The following is a 16,565-nucleotide window of genomic DNA, read 5'->3' as shown; positions in this document are numbered from 1 at the left end:
GCAGCAGTGGTGATCAAGTCCAAGTGATACTCATGTCTTGCGTTTTTTTTGTATGCTGTCTGTGTTGAGATGTTGTTCATGGGTAACATCAGCAGTAATTTTTCCTCTCTAACATGCTAAGAATTTCTCCCTGCTGGTCAGAGCAGATCTCTGTGCTGCTGGTTCAAATTTGGTAAGCTCTTGTTTATATAAAATGCTTTTTTTAAACATCTAGAAGAAATGGCAAATTAATGGAAATGGTATATTACTCAGATTAATTTTATTCGAACAGTTAAGTAGAGCTATCTTAAATTGGAAGGGTGGTCAGTGGCTTGCACGTTTCACTGCTGTGTGTTATTTAAGCTAAATGTGAAAAAAAATCCATTGGTTTCAGATATTAGAATAAATCTTGCTGCTAGAACTTCTTCATTTGTACACTTGAGAGTGTGCAGAGCTCTGGGATGGCCAAGTTTGTTCTTACAACTGTGAATGCATCACTTGATTTTCCTGCAATTTATAACAGACTCTAAAATGAATTGGGACTTGAAGGGAGAAGGAGGCAGGATTTTTTTTTTCTTTATCAGTAGAAGTACTGTGTGTTCAGAAACCCCAAAAACCAAAGCTAGGGCTCCTTTAGGGGTAAGCAGTGCTTTACGCTACTGGTTTCAAGCTACTTGAGGTACACCTGCCAGGAAGGTAAGACTGTGAACATGAACCTACTGCATACAGCACTTCTTCCTCACGTCCATGCCCCTTGCAAAGGAAAGAGAAGTTGCATCTGGATCCTGAAGGATGAACTTTTACAAAACAGTCCTCTAAACAGCAGAATGGAATGAATTCTCATTTTCTTACGAAGGTAATCTTTGGAAGGAGTCTATAAGACTTTTAGGCTGGTAAAAAAAAATATCCTCTATTTAATGCATTTAATACCAACCACAAATTAGCAAAGAAAACATGACTTTTCTTTAAATTATTTTAGCACAGCCTCTTTCAATTTGGAAATACCATTATAGGATTCTTGGCTTCATCTTGCATGTTACTTCTCTTAGTTTCCTTTCTCTTTATAGGTCAAAGTCTCACAGTGCTTGCAATTGCATACAGTAAAGGTAATAAATTCTCTTTCTCTCTGACAATATTTATTTCTGTGTCTAGCCTGTCATACTGATCTCTAGTGCATGAGAAGAATAAGGTGAAATTGAAATTAAAATTGTTTATACAGTGATGGGTAATTCCAGTCCTGATTTTTACATATATGCACAGTATGAATGAAGATACTAAGACTTCCCGTGTATCATTCGTTTTCATCTTTCTACTGTACAACCTTGCTTTGCAGCTTTTAAATATTTATTTATTTTGTGTGAATACATACGTTTTTCTTTATAATAAAATAGGATATGCTTCTTTGCAAACCACATGCTGAGTTTCAACACTGGTACTAATCTATTAACTTGTTTCTACTGAGAAACAAGAACAATAAATTGTTTCTCCTGGAGATGAAAAAATAAAATAGCTAAGGCCAAACCACCTGATATCTATGTGTGTACAAATATGTCTGTGTCTCTGTATATATTTAAATAAATGCATTTAAATAGAAATATGTATAGTTATTTAATATATTGAACATGTACAAAGAAATACACAATTATGTAGAAAAATATCCAGTTTCGTGCTAGCGATTTAGTACATCTGCCTTGTTCTCATAAACTCTGGTGGAAAATTTACCTGTAAATATGTTCCAATGTTTTTCTGGGAAACTCAGATATTTCCATTCTTGTTTGGAAATGTTTTCTGTGTCATCCCAAATGCTAGGCTTGAGATACCAATACAGCAAAATACTAAGTTTTACTATTTTTCTTGTGACAGATATTGTCCTTCCCACCACCATTTGCTATATGTCTCCCCTCTTCCACAGTTTTTTCTCAATAAATATTTTCTTCTCTCTGTTATTTTGTGTTTCTGTCAGTCCTCCTTTTCTGTCCTTTGGAGTAAATCTGAAGTTGTTCCCTTAATGATTTTTCCTTTTCTCTCCCCTTCAGTCAGCTCCGGTTTTGATCACTGCAGTTAACATTGCTAATGCTTAAGGCAATTTGGAATTAAAAAAATTAGGTGTGTTGTCAAGTTGTTCAGTTTGGTGGGTGGTTTTTTTTTTTTTTTATGAAGAAATTAGCTTAATCTTACACTACCATGAGTTTGTGTTGACTTTTTCCCCCCTAATTCCCCTGGATGTCAGTATGTCAATAACAATTTATTCAATTACCAAAGATATGTTTTATATGTGTCTTAGGTAGAAGACACCTTATTTGTTGTATGTTGTCTAGAGAGATCAAGGTACACTTCTGGATCTGTCTCTTGCAAATTTTGCTGTAGTTGTTGGTGAGAGAGGAGATTTTTTTCTGTTTGTTTTTAATAATACCACAACTTGTCATGGTCAGACTGATAAACCATAAGAATAACTAAGTCCACGTTTTCAAAGTGGTTGAAAAAATTTAGTGGCTTAAAAGCATAAAATAAAAAGTGCTAGGCAAGATGCATGATCAACTGAGAAAATAGATAATTTTATTTTATTGGGTTATAGGCAGTCTCTGAGATGTTCTGTCTATTTGGTTTTGCTTTTCGGCTTTTCTAGGTAGTTCCTTTCACTGTGTCTATAACTTAGCTGCTTTTTAAAGTGGGCTACATTATCTTGCTGTATACAGCTGTTTTACCCTTCCTGTGCAAATGAAGCTGGTGTAGTATATTTAAGAAGATGAAGCCTGAAACATGTGAACCGGTGTCTGAGTAAGGGTTTGACATGGCCAGCACAGAGTACAGCGCTGGCGCTTGTTCTCGGTGCTTTGGACAGCACTGATCACCGACGAGGCAACCTGTGTGCGACAGGAGTGCTCAGAGCTCACTTTCATGCAGAAAGACAAGGGAAGCAGCTCGATAGCCTACTCAAATTGATACTCAAAATACCCAGGAAACCCTTAATTTCCCCATACCATCTGTTGAACAGCTTAATGCTCGGAGACAGAAAGGAGACAGGGCAGAACTGCATGGGGAGAACCTACTGAGCACATGGTGCTGCAAGGTCATGACTCCCTGGCTTTTCTGTTCAGTCACGATGGGGCTAGCAGAGCTCCAATTACTTCTGAAGAACAGGATCCAGATTTACTGGAAGATTTCTGAAATTAATCCTTCTGAAATTTTGATGCTAGGATCAGCAGTTACTCTCTTGCCAGACTTGCAAATGCATGTAGGTCAGTGGCATCGTGATTTATTTTGTAAACATTTCATGATTTGACTACTATCTTTAGAGATGTCCCCTCTGCCTACATGTAGATGCTTTTTTTGAAGAGTGACACAAACTCTTCCAGGTAGCCCCTAGTTTCCACTCTTGGGAGGACAGCGAGCAAAGATTATAAAGCACACATTGCTGAGTTTTTCACTGATATTTTACTTCCTCTGTCATTAACTGCAGCAACAAATCTTAAATATTTATTTTTCTAGAGGAGGGAAATGAAATGTAAAGGTCTAGAATAAGACTTGCAAGTACCCAAGACTGCTGAACAGCTGTTTAGCAATCCATAGATTGAGTAAAATAGCTTAAGATGATGATAGTGTACTACCAGTCCAACTAAAGGCATCTCTGGGGTTTTCTGAGTTTATCTGAACAAATAGAGATGTTGTGGCAGTACTTTGAGTAGAATAATAATCTTTTCCACTGAAGATTAGTTTAAAATAATAATAAGGAAAAAAATGTACCTTAGAATGGATCTGTTATGTGAAAACAGATCCTAAAGTATACAGTTCCTCTAGATGTTTTATTCAGCTGGTAAACCTGTTTTATAGGCTGAAATTCTTTCCCGGATAATATCCTAGGGGAGTGCACTCTGTAGGCCTGGCAGGAGGAGGGTCAGTTTTATAGACCCAAGACAATACATGAAGAATCTTAAAGCTGCTTCTTGGAACAACCCATAAGGTGCAGCTTGGGGCACACCCAAGTGTTGCAGTGGCTGGCCCGGAGAGAGGAGAGGAGCTGCGAGCTTCAGCAGTTTGAGCTGCCCGCATGCCAACCTGGAAAGCTCTGGTTTGAAAACGACCAGCTGTGGTTTCATTGGGAACTCTTAACTCACGTGAGCAACCGTATCTGTAAATGCGTAACCCTTCTGCCACGCTTTCCACACATTTCAGGTTATTTTACATGTATTAACAAATAATTCAATGGAAATTGGAATATTCTTATCAAAGAACATGAATTGTGTGAATCGATGTGTGGCAACTGTAATTAGCGTTGTGAGCCTCCACTTTTATGTCTGTGCTAGTTAAAATAGCCATCTGCACTGCTGTTTGGGACTGCCTGTTGTGTTCAAGTGAAGCACGCAATACACTTGAGGCATTGTCTTATTACAAGTATCTCTTTCAACACCTCAGCTTTCCTGGATTCTTCATTTCAGTTGTTTCTTTGGTAGTTATTAACCAAAAATCAGGAAACAAAATGCTGTTGGATTTACATAGGAAGCTAACAAGCTGAAACCTGTAGAAGTTCTTCTCTGCAGATGCTATGTTTGGTCACTCAGAAGCAAAAAACCCGCCATGTGATCAGTAGCTCCAGGTGTGCAAACTGCATGCAAAATAATAAACGAGGGTTTCCCGTTGTCCTCACTGGTTGGAGAGCGCCGGTTGCCTTTGGCCAGGAGACTGGTCGCTTAGGGTTGCGCAGGGGGAGCTGCGGCCAGCCCTCCTGGGGGGGAAGGTGGTGATCCTCAGCCAGCCAGGGCCCCGCCAAGGCCAGGACCAGATGGCCCCTGTAAAAGGAAACAGTCTCTCAGTTTGGTCCCACTGTCAGCGTGAGCAGCTACTGTTCTGAAAAGAGACAGTTTGGGAAGCAGCACTGAGACCTCTGAAAGGGGAAACCGGGTGATGAGGACTGATTGGGGTAAACTGTGGTTGGTATTAAAGATGTTTGTCTTTAGAAGTGCCCCATGGCATCCGACTCACCTGTCTGAGAATTTGGAGGCGTGTTTTTCTCTGCTTGGATTCCCTAGGCTGGCAAGAAACAGTTTTACATCAAGTACTAAGTTTCCTAAATGACTCAGGATTTAGCTGAGTCTCATGAATTCAGAACAAATGCTGAAGTTTGGGAAGATTTTGACATGCTGTTCTTGTTATACCAACACAAAAATTCATCCCAGCTTTCGCTGCACTGCTTTGTGGTGGTGGTTTCACAAGTTGTATTTCTTCTACACTTGCTGAACCCAGTCAGGCTGCTGTTCTGCCATAATGTATTCTACTGACAAAGCTGTCAGTCAGTTACATTAATTAGCTATTGGTAGTAATTTGTCTACTACAAGTAGAGTATAGGCTGGAGGGGGGAAAAAAAGCTTATATCTTTCCATGCAATTTTAATCCAGCTCTCCTGTTATGTGTACTGTAGGATACAGTTCCTCTTATTATGTAATTGCTTAATCTTTTCTTTTTTTTTTTTTTTTTTTCCCATTAGTCTCCTGATTTATTCAATGCATTAACTGTGGAAACTGAGATTTGGGGGGCTACTGCATATCTACCAAAATGTAGCATTTCCTGGCTTTTAAGTCCTTCACCTTTCGGTGGGTGGAGTTGGGTCTGTGGTTTTTTGGTTCTGACACCTTCATGCCTTTCACTTAGGTTAGTTATTTGTATATGTAAGAAAATCTAGACTACTGGTTTTGCCACGTTTTTGCATGCTGCATGCCAATTCTGTATAAGATGGATTTAGTTTGTTTATTGTATTATCAGAGGTGCTCAAAAAATAATAAAAAAGGAACTCTTGAACACCCATTCTAAAAGTTTCAATCTACTTGAATAGAGTCTGAGGTATCCGTTTAACAGAAAAGCGTGTTCTGTTACTTAGTTGTTTAGGCAGGGGTTTGTTCCCCTTGCTTCTGCCCATTACACCTGCGGGTGTCATTATTTATTTCCTTCACTGAAACCAAAACTCTGGATCAGTTTCTGTTATCAAGGAAAACCGTTTGCATTTCTTAGGGCCTCATAATCTGGTCACTCTAATAGAATTGTAGTATATGATACCTAAGTTTATTCAGGTAGTAGTTTTCTGTAGGTGATATGGTACTTTGCAGAAAATCAAAACGGCAGGCCTTTGTCCTGTGATACTCGGTGTCTAAAAGTAACATGTCTAAAAAAGACCCCTTAGATTTTTTTTTTTTTTTTCGGTCCTCAAAAATTATGAATATTTTCAAGAATGATAAATTACTTGGATTGTGATAATAACTCTGAGTGGTTGACACATACAGCACTTCTCATCTTCAGAATACTTTAAAGCATTATCTAATTAAATCACACAGCACCCCTTTTAGTGGGTTTAGGTGAGCACCCCTGGCTGAAATGGAGAGTTTGAGTAACTTCTTCATGGGCGAGCCTGTGCCCAGCAGGTGTGACAGGAGCAACAGGATCCCTGATCCCTCCTTGATTCCTGCACACTTTTTAAAAATCCACCTTGAGAAAGGTTCCCATCATGGTCTAGAAACATACCCCAGAATTGTTAAGTCTCTGCCTGTATGTTTTGGACATGGAGTTTTGGAGGCCTGAATGAATAATTACATGGTCTCTAGTTTGGGAGGAGATTTGTCATACGTTTTCTTTGTCAGTGATGGACATTTACTGTGAGATTGCTCCACAGAAGCCAGAGATAGCCAGGTGGTAAAGGGGATAAAAGACTTTCTGCACTTGGCCAAGTGAGAAAGTGCATAGCATGACCAAGGAGTGGGGAAAGGGACTGGGGAATAACAGATTATCTGTGTGAAGTGGTTGTAAATCCCATTAGTATTTCCATGACCAGAGAATCTTTTTATCTCCTATAATCTGTATGACTCTTCACTGCAGACGTGGCTGCTGTGTAAGATCTGGGCTAGCTTCCATGTGACAAACCCCAGTGCCACCTTCTGCTGTGTTTTTCTGAACCTTCTCATATGAACTCTGAAATTTCGGCTGGGAGACTAAGGATTTTTCAGGTGTCATTGCTCAGGTGTCTGTACTGGCAGCTGGGGCTGCCCATAGGCATGCAGCTCACTGTACAGCTGTTGGAGCAATCACATAAGCAAGTATGAGGTCTGTCATTTCCTGCAGTATTTCCTCTATTTAAAGTACTGGAATCACAGAGCACGCAAATTAAGCGGTTCGTGCACTTTGGAATTAAAGAGGCTGCCTTGGAGAAACTCTCCAACTAGAGCTGAATTAATACTAACCAGGGCCTGAGGATTGCTAGAAATATGAGTGGATGAGGGGCTGAGAAACCTGGCAGAGTTTCAGAATGCAAGGGTGGGGTGGCTAGGGAGCATTATCTTATCTAAATGGTAATTTCTATTCTGTACGTTAATTAAAACACATAGTGTACAAACGAGCATTTAGGAAATCTTTTGGAGGATCTTTTCCTAAGGGGATGTTTTGGAAGTGAATTTAGAGTTGTACATGCCTGCTCAGTGCTCTAAGAACTGTACTGAAGCAAACAGTCCAAATTATATTCCCTCTTTAAGCAACAACATTTTATGTATATCGATAGTTTTGGGGGAACTCGTTTTATTTTGTTCCTAACAATGCTTTTAGATATCCTCATTCTCTCAGGAAAGGAACAAAACCATGTTTGTCAAATCAGTAGAGATTAGCAGTGTGAGATGGAGGAATCTGGTTCAAGAATACAGAAAGGAGTCATCAGTTTTAAAATTTTTGATAGTAGTTAAGAAATTTTTACTTATTTATGAATGATTCTTTATGAAGACTACTTGAACAAACTTACCCAGGAAACAGTTTGGATGAGTTAATCCTGTTACAGGTGTGTCTGTGTATTTTTGGTAAGTGTAAAAACAAGGTTCCCATTTAGTAATCAGAAAATGTGTACATGGGAGGCATGTTTTTTGTTATCTTGTCCATTTTGCTTTCTTTGCTCTGTTATTGTGAATTCACTACTCTGATTTGTATGTATCCTTGCTTCTGTGTAACATCCCATATTCTACCTCTCAGGTGGAATGATCTCATGCACTGGCAGAGGTGGGTATTGCTGATACTTTATTTGTTTTTTTGCCATTTTATGGAACACAGGCACATACTGCCTAAAAAAAAAAACAAACAAACAAACAAAAAAAAAAACACCCACACAAAAAAAAAATCATCCTACAAAATATTTTTCACTTGAAAAACTAGAATTTCTCCAGTTTTTATTAATTGCAATGACCTCAAGTGTAGCAAATGAATAGTAACGAAAGCCAAGTAACAAACTTTTGCTGAGTTTAGAGGCAGGGATTTTGTTTTTTAAACTTTTGCAGAGGGACAAATATTTCCTGTCCTGGGAAAACTGAGTTACCAATGCCTGTGGGGAATTAAAAGGGATTTGGAAATGAAATGCAACCCTGTGCCCCAAATATGAAATTGCATGTGGTTTGCCTGGGCATTTCGGTAAATCCACTGTCTAATCTATCCAAATAATTAGATTTTGGATTAAGGTAGGCTATAGTCCTCAAAACCAGAACAGGTAGAAATAATTTTTGTCTAGTTTGGATCCTCACTTATTATGCCTAGGTTATTTCTCCCCTTTATAAACCTCTGTATCTTTCCCTTCAATGATTAATCTACAGGCAGAGTGCAAAAGTTATTAAGGCTAGAAACAGACAAAAAGATAAATGCTGACCTTTCTAATTGGCTCTTGAAACCTGAAATATTTACCGCTCAGAGGATTAATAATGTTTGTGGAATAATTTGTCATCCAAACTAAGTATTTCTTGCTTCTTCATGAAGCCATGCTAACCTCAGATAAATAAGTATCTGCTGGTGCCTGCACGTAATGGATTTTTTGACATAGTCGTAGAAAGAAATCTTACTTCCAGGCGATTCACAATCAACTTCAGTAGCCAAGCATACTTTACTGTTGGTTCCCTCTCTTGCTTTGCTAAGTGCGATCATGGCTGGAAATGAATGGTTCGCTTCTTTATCTGAAGTCTTTGGCACCGGGAATCAAGACTTAATCATTCTCTGCATTGATGGGTAGCAGAGCATAACGGCTCTCTCAAAGCTGACAGGGTGGTATTTTGTTCTTTGCTCGTGTTCTCCAGAGTTAGTGGAAAGGACTATAAAACCTGTGATTCTTTGCTCCACTATGGATTAGGGGTTTTCAAGCATAACTCGGAGATTTTTTTTTTTCTCTCTATTGATACTGAAGCTGAAATGTCTGGTAGTACCCTGGAAAGTGTAAGAATGTCACCAGCAAGAGCACGTTTATTTTTACTGCGTTCTGCAAACTACGTAGGGATTAACTATTTGCATTGCACTGTATTACAGCGAGTTTTATTAGCAGAGGATAATAACTTCAGCATTTCACTGACAAAGCTATAGTCTCTCCTCACAATAAGAACTCAGTAAATGCAATGAAACGGATTGCCTTTGTTGGAGTGTTGGTCTGTTGAAAGTGACTGTGAAAAAAAAAAAAAAGAATGCCAGAAAATACTATACTTTTACAAAGAGGAAAAAAAAGGCAAACAAAAAAAACACCCTTTCCTGTGGCTTTGTTGCTGTGGTAAATGCAGTGGGTTCTAGGGACTTCTGAAAGTGAGTCTTTAAAACTGGCCTGACACACAAAAGTGCAAACACTGACCTAAGCTTGACGAGCAAGTAAAATCACATTGTATTTTACTTTTAAAGGAATGGTAAACTCTATCCTGCCAGGCCTCTGATGGATAAGTGAACATTGATGCTTCAGAACCAAAGGAGCCCATGTAAATTCACTCTTAGGCGCTATGTAACAGCTGAGGGTTTTAGGAGAATTATGACGTAAAAGCCTGATGCGTATTTAATAAACTGATCATTAATTACAAAAGTTCAACAATTTACTTCTGGAGTGAAATGAAGAATAGCTTTGCAGCTCTTTTCATTTTAATTGCAGCATCTGTTGTAATCCTAAATTTCTCTTCCCTGACAGAGTATTTTGCTGCATTGATGTTGTATTGGTATTATTGGCAGTGTTTTAGCATGGCTTGGTTGTTTATTTTGGGGGGGTAATATCTGGCCCTCCATGAGATACTGACCAGTTTGCTCCAGACAAACAATAGGAGCAAATTGTTGATCCACTCTAGCTGGTTTTGAAGATGGTTTCCTAGCTGTGTTTTTCTTTTTCCCCCCTCTCTCTCTTCTACCACTTCCAATTAAATCATGTAATTGTAGAGGAAGGCAGATATCATTGTACCAGCATCATAAAAAGATGATTTTGTAGGTCATTTATGATTAAATTTCCTCAGATGCTCTAATGTGGCTGGTGGAGGGATCCATTAGTAGCTAGCGAGATCTCCAATCAAAAGCCTCAAATAAGATGCCAAATACTTCAAGTTTGAGACCGCCTATCAGTTGGGCATCTGAATCTGCCGTGTACTGTGGCAGCCACCTCAACTTTGAAGTTGTTGCTCTGAAGTGAGAAGTAGGCTTGCACTCTCAAAACGTTTGAACCTTTGAATTTCCCCCATTTCTGCAGCAGCCACTGAATCGAGAAAGAAGAATGGGCTTTTCATATTTACACTTTCCAAGGCGTGGATGTCCTGTCCTAGATGGGATATTGTGGAAACAGCTGCATGTGTTGTAGAGAAGGAAGAGTGAGTACCTGAGCTGCTAGATAAAAATAAAAAAACAGTCAGCAGTGACCCAAAACACTACATGGGAGATCAATTAAAAAAGTAAGTCAATGTTTTCCTTTTGAACTAAAACCGGAACATTTTACAACTTTAGTTCTTCCTGAAAATCTTTATTTCTCCCAGTACTTGACCCCAAACTTTACAGTGAAGAGCTGAGCTTCTTGTTGTCCAGAAGTATGAATAAAAATTTACATTTCCTAACAGGGTAAACAAATTTAAGATAACCGTGTTTGAGGTTTGATGATAATTCCTGCAGTCATTTTCTCCTGCAGCCATTAGCAGAATAAAACCAAACAGGTTGTTCTTACTTGAGCCTGTGGTATAAGGCAGTGTTCACAGCAAGCAGTGCTGGGGCTTAGCAAGAGTAGTCTTGGGAAAACTTTTACCATTTCTTTTTACGTGGAAAATCTGATATTTTCTCCCCTAACCTTTTGGCAGCATTGATTTGCTTAGCTTTGAGGGAAGTCCTGATTTCACACAGACACATTAATAAAGAAAAAAAGTTTGCACAGGATTTGCATTGTACATATTTACTAGTGTTGATACAGAGAACAGTGTTCCAGTGTTACATTGTCCAAATATAGGTCTTAATTGTTTTCCTTCTTTTATAAGGGAGCTTAAGGGAGTGGTACATCGGCTGATAAAGCAGAATAAAAGCTTTCACATACATGGTTTATGAAAACTAGTACTAAAGATACTTCTTTGTTGCCCATGTGTGGAGTCCTGGTACCAGCCTGCGTGTCTGCTCCACACAGCGTGGTGTGATCACCAGTGGGCTAATCTGTAGGTGAGAGAAACACCAGCAGTGATGTTCCACGATGTCACATGAAGAACCAGTTGTTCAGCCTCTGGAAGTCTGTTGAGTTACAGGAGCTTTCACTGAAGGATTTCAGACTGTGTGTGTTCTCAGTGAAGGAAATGTAAAGAAAACTTTCCCATAAAGGCTGAGAGTTTGCCGTGGGTTAGTGGAGACAAGTCTCTTTCATGTAGCCATAGTCTGAACAGGCAAAAAAGAGCTTGTAGCATAAATTGGGGGCTTTAAGCTTAATTAGGACATGTTGTAAAATGAATTGCAGGGGGGGAAAGTTTCCACCTTATTTTTAATTATATTTGTACAACTTTTTATACAGTAATTACGTGTTTTACTCTGAACATCAAGTTATATTGGGAAGTAAATGGTATAGGCTGAGTCTGAATTTTAAGTGTGAGCAATGTTTAAAAACCAATTAACGCAGAGAGGTGTACTGAGTGATAAATGGGGGAGGAGGCAAGCAATTGAAAGTGAAATGATCTTGCTATAACAGCTTAATGTTCAAGAGATGCAGTAGGGAAGTGACTCATGCATCGCCTGAATTTCTGCTGGGCTTTTGCACAAGGCAGATCCTTTGGCAGCGTAACATTTCTATGAAAGGCTTGAGCTTTGGCAGCTTTGACTTCCCCAGTGGCTTTACTTTGCCCACAGTATTGACGAGTGTTTAATTACATAAACATCACTTACTGAATATAACGGAACTTTAATTATAAAAAGTTTAGGTTTTATTGTGGTTTTGGAAGATGTTAAATAAGCGAGATTTCTATCCGTCTAACTTTTCCTACTAGTGATCCCTGGACCTTTATGCAGCACTGATAGTTGTACAGTTTACAGATGGGGCACATGTTCAAAAGTACTCAAAATGAAACTGAAGAGGTTGTAGCAGTACTATCATGTTATCTAAGGAGCCTTTTGTCTACTAATCAACTTAAAATATTTCCTTTGTATGCGGTTCTCTGTTGGTGCTGGTATGTCTGAGTGCCAGTCACGTTACTGGGGGCAACACGTGTACGGTAGGAGAACAGCCCCCCATGACTTTTATTTAGTCAGATCATTCAAGCAAGCATTCCCCTTCCTTCTAGACAGAACCTGAATTAATAGAATTTGTGAAGTTAATTTAGGGAGATGCAATGCGTGATGAGCCATTACTTCAGTTTCTGTATTTTCAAATGGTTTCGTCTGTAACCTAAAACTGTTCCCAAATGTTGGGCTGGTTTTAATCCTTTCCTGTGTTCAGGGAAGAGAGTGATTTACCAAAGTTAGGAAGGGTAAGTTATGGTACTGATTCAATTTGCCAAAAGAAATAAAGAAAATTAAGCTTTTTTACTGTTTTGAAAATTCATTTCTTTAAAGACCTTTCAGATCTTTAAGCTTCTAACTCTTGCAAGTGCAGTAGAAATGATTTAACGTGCAAAGCAGCAATATTTTGAAATATGAGTAACTTTTTAAAGCATCACTGCAATTACTATATTTAAAAGTACTTCAGAATAATTTAGAGCACTTTTTCTTACTTGATGGGTTGTGCAGTTTTTTGTTCTACAAGAAACGCAGAGCTGTAGCTGTACCTCCTGAGCACTAGGCTTGAGCATATTTTGTGTTGGTGAGGGCTTGTTAATGTGTTTACAGGTAAATTCTCCTTTCAGGAACAGTGTGTGCCACCAAAAAGCATTTTCGCCGGCACAGTTTACTGGCCTTTACTAACTAGAGTATACCTGCAGAGGCATCACTAAATACAGGTTGGGACGAGGTGACTCTCTCAGTGTTACGCTGAAGCAGCTCTCCCTCATGGAGCCTGGGTTCCTGCTGTGGTCCTGTTCCTCAGGAGCACAAGGCGGTGCACGCCAGGATCCTGCCCTGGCCCTGCTGCACCCTGCTCGCCCCTGGTTTCATCCGAAGGCGACGTGGACGTGTCCCCGGCCGGCGGTGGGGCAGGATCCTGCTGCACTGGGACGTGCAGTGGTAGGTGAGCGCTGCCCCAGAGGGACCCCACCAGCATATGCCGACTATACCTGGGCAAGAAATTGGAATTGGTTGAGTGTGTTAGTGTAGTATTTATCCTCATTAAAACTGGAGAGTTTCTTAGCGCGGTTACTGCTGACCAGCTTCATGGTTTTGAGGATAAGACTGCCTTTTGAGGAAGAATTGCCACTGTTAAAGCCTTGGAGAGCACAGTGATAGTATCAGCAATAAGCAAAACTCCGTAGCTATAGATTAGATCACACCTGCGAGGGAAGGATTTTACTAGGAAGGACTGTTTCTTCTGGGACAGTGCTGCACACCTTGCCTGTGTTTGTGCGGTTTGTTGGCTCTTTGCTGTCTCACAACAAACAGTAAACCAGACCACTGTTGCTGTTGTTGAAAATGGAGCACAAGTTTGAAACCAAAAGGCTTTCTGGTTTTCAAGGTTCAGCAGTCACCAAGGAGGGCAGAAAATCAGTGCTGCCAGTGTCAAAGCACCAAACGGTCAAGGGGAATAAATACAACTCTAAGGCTCTGAAAAGGAGGTTGCAAGGATTGCTGATGCCATTACTTATGGTGGGTTGTATTTAGGAACAAGGACTCTGTATACATTTGTAACCAGTTGCTTATACTGTAAGCCAGTTCTATTTTCAGTAATACTCAGAAATACATTGTAAGTTTGCATTTCTTTGCTATAATTAGTTTAAAATACAGGCATAAAGGAATAGGATTTGAGGGGTTTTCTTCAAGTCTTTGTTTCTTAAAAATAGCTTATATCAAATATGCTTAAAAATGTTTTGTTTTATATTGCCAGTTTGAAGTGCAGATCAAGTCAGCATTGCAGCCACCACCGTGTATAGATGTATGAAGAACATCTTTTTGTAAATATCAGTCGATATATCTTTGAGTGTTTTATGGAACGTAACATAAAAGGCACATTCCTTGCCAAAACTTCCTTTGTGCTGGGCTTCTCTCTAATGTAATTTCCATCAGTTAAAGAATAAAGAGAGCATGTTTTTGGGCCCGTTTTGCTTGGCAGTGCACAAAGGAAAAGAAGGTTGAGGCGGGGGTTGAGGGTATTATTTCTTAGCTACTTCACACAAAGAAATACTGTACTGCTTTCAGAAATCTCTTAGTACAAATGCCTCCTGTCACAGGCGATCAGTGTTACACCATTTTGACACAGCTGTACGGGATACTGCAGCGTGTTACAAAATTGTTGTCCTGGACTCAGTACAGGAGGGCTGGAACTGGGCAAGAGCCGTAGGTCTGATTTTCCATACTCACGCGCGTGCTAATTGTGGAGTGAGAATCATTTCAGTGAGTGGCTGTTTGGAAACGGCGTTGGCTAACACAGTGCACTTAAAGGACAAGGCTCACCTAGTGCAGAGCTGCTTGGAGAGAGGCTGGCTTGGAAGGGCTGAGGGTGTCTGTCTGTCTGTCGTTGGGTCTGTGCGGTCGCACGTGCTGTCGGACGGGAACAGGTCAGAGACGTCCTCCATCACTTGCACAGCCCTCACGTTGCCTTGGCCTTCTGATTTTGTCAGTACGTCTCTTGTCACAACCCTGATTGTTTGAAATCGGGTTGGCCGTTGTTTTCCCCAGTTTGAAGTTAAACACAACAACGTGGTTAAACGCTCCCTCTTAAAAGGGATCCGAACAACATGGGAGAGCTGGATGTTTTGGGGACTTCTTGTTTTCAAGCCTTTATATCCGTAGCAGTAGATTTGCTACCAGTGCTCTATCCCAACCTGAAACGATTGACCATAGAGCGCGGAATGCATGGCTCTCTCTTCTGCTGGCAGAAGCGTTTCCTGCCAGTTCTCTGTACCAGGAGCCAAGGTTTGACTGGGAAAAAGAGCTGAACCCTTGCTTCAGAGGGGTGGGGAGGAAAGAAGCCAGAGAGCTGCAAGCTGCCTGGAGTGGGCAGCGCTGCTGGCAGAGAGGGAATGGCCCCGGCTGCCCGCAGTTCCCCCGGTTCAGCAGCTGCCTGAAGAGGCCGGGAGGAGAGACGGTGCTCTGCGTGCTTGGCATGCACTGAAGTTGTTCTGCTGTCACAGCCCCGCGCAGGGAGAAGGCAGAAGGTAAAGAGCTGAAGTTCCCAGTGGTTGTTAGCATAAACATATGCAAACGGACGTGCTTCATGCTTGTTACGCTTATATCCCTGTTGCCCTCTTTCAAATGATCTGTGTAATACTGAAAATGAGATAACAATAAATAAAATGTTAAGCCTACTTTACAACTGCCAATAAACAAATGTCTCCATTTTATGTTTTCTGCACACATTTGGTTATCAGATGTTTCCTGCAGTCCTGCTGCTCTTTGTATGTCTCTCCATTTGGGACTAGCATATGAATTTTTTCTCCTAATTACAATCGTGCACTAATTAAACTAGTTCAGTAATGACGAGGGTGGCCATTACTTCATTAATGTGTAAGAATAAAGTAAGATTCAACTCCCTTGGCTTCTGCTGGTCACGAGTACTTTGAAGGTAGGTGACTTTATTCCCACGCTTAAAGTTTGAATATACCGTCTTTTTTTATGTGTGAAACATCAGACTTCCTCATTAGTGGACTGACTGTGAGAACATCCTCTAGATCTAGCTCTCTGACTTAAAACAGAAACTGAAAATTTTATCAGACTTGTGTTATACTGAATTTTATGAGCTTTTCTTGGTGTCCTTATACTTCCCAATTTTCATGAAAGTAGTTTGTTTAAAATTCAGTTTTAAGAGGTGGTTTCTTGATGTTGGTTCAGTATTGCAGGCTGCTCTGTTTGCAGTGTGTCTCTGGTATGTGGCCCAGTACGGCATGCTGCCATACTGGGGGAGGAGAGGATGTGTGGAGATTTGAGAGGATGCAAAGGCGTTTTCATGGGTTTGGGGGATTTTTTGTTCAGTTCTAATTCATTGCTTTTTAATAAGTGTGAGCCATTCAACTTCCAACACTAGTTTTTTTTCTGTTCCTGATGTTGAGGAAACACATCAATATTTGTGATTTCTACACATTTTGAAACAGAACTGGCATATTTCTTTGCTAGTATATTCTAGCAAAATTCCATAGGCGTTTCATGATGAAAACAACTAATTTTGCCTCTGGGTACCATTTTATTCACAGTGAGAAGGGGAATCCTGATGTGCAGATGAAGGGCACTCTGTATTTTCATAAACT

General features: G+C 40.1%; 1 protein-coding gene across 12 annotated transcripts in view; it reads left to right on the top strand.

Annotated features, from left to right (window-relative positions):
- FOXN3 (forkhead box N3) overlaps nt 1-16,565 on the top strand; it is a 215,088-nt gene that overhangs the window by 147,026 nt on the left and 51,497 nt on the right. Inside the window, exon 5 of one of the 12 annotated variants that reach the window (XM_042790647.1) lies at nt 1,047-1,085. The exons of the other annotated variants lie outside the window; for them this stretch is intronic. Coding sequence (XP_042646581.1) covers nt 1,047-1,085 — 39 coding nt within the window. The remainder of the gene's footprint in view (nt 1-1,046; nt 1,086-16,565) is intronic. 12 annotated transcript variants of the gene reach the window in all.

Source organism: Tyto alba, unplaced genomic scaffold, assembly GCF_018691265.1.
Source record: "Tyto alba isolate M040663 unplaced genomic scaffold, T.alba_DEE_v4.0 Super-Scaffold_18, whole genome shotgun sequence".
Taxonomy (NCBI): domain Eukaryota; kingdom Metazoa; phylum Chordata; class Aves; order Strigiformes; family Tytonidae; genus Tyto; species Tyto alba.
This window is presented reverse-complemented; position numbering and strand designations above follow the sequence as displayed.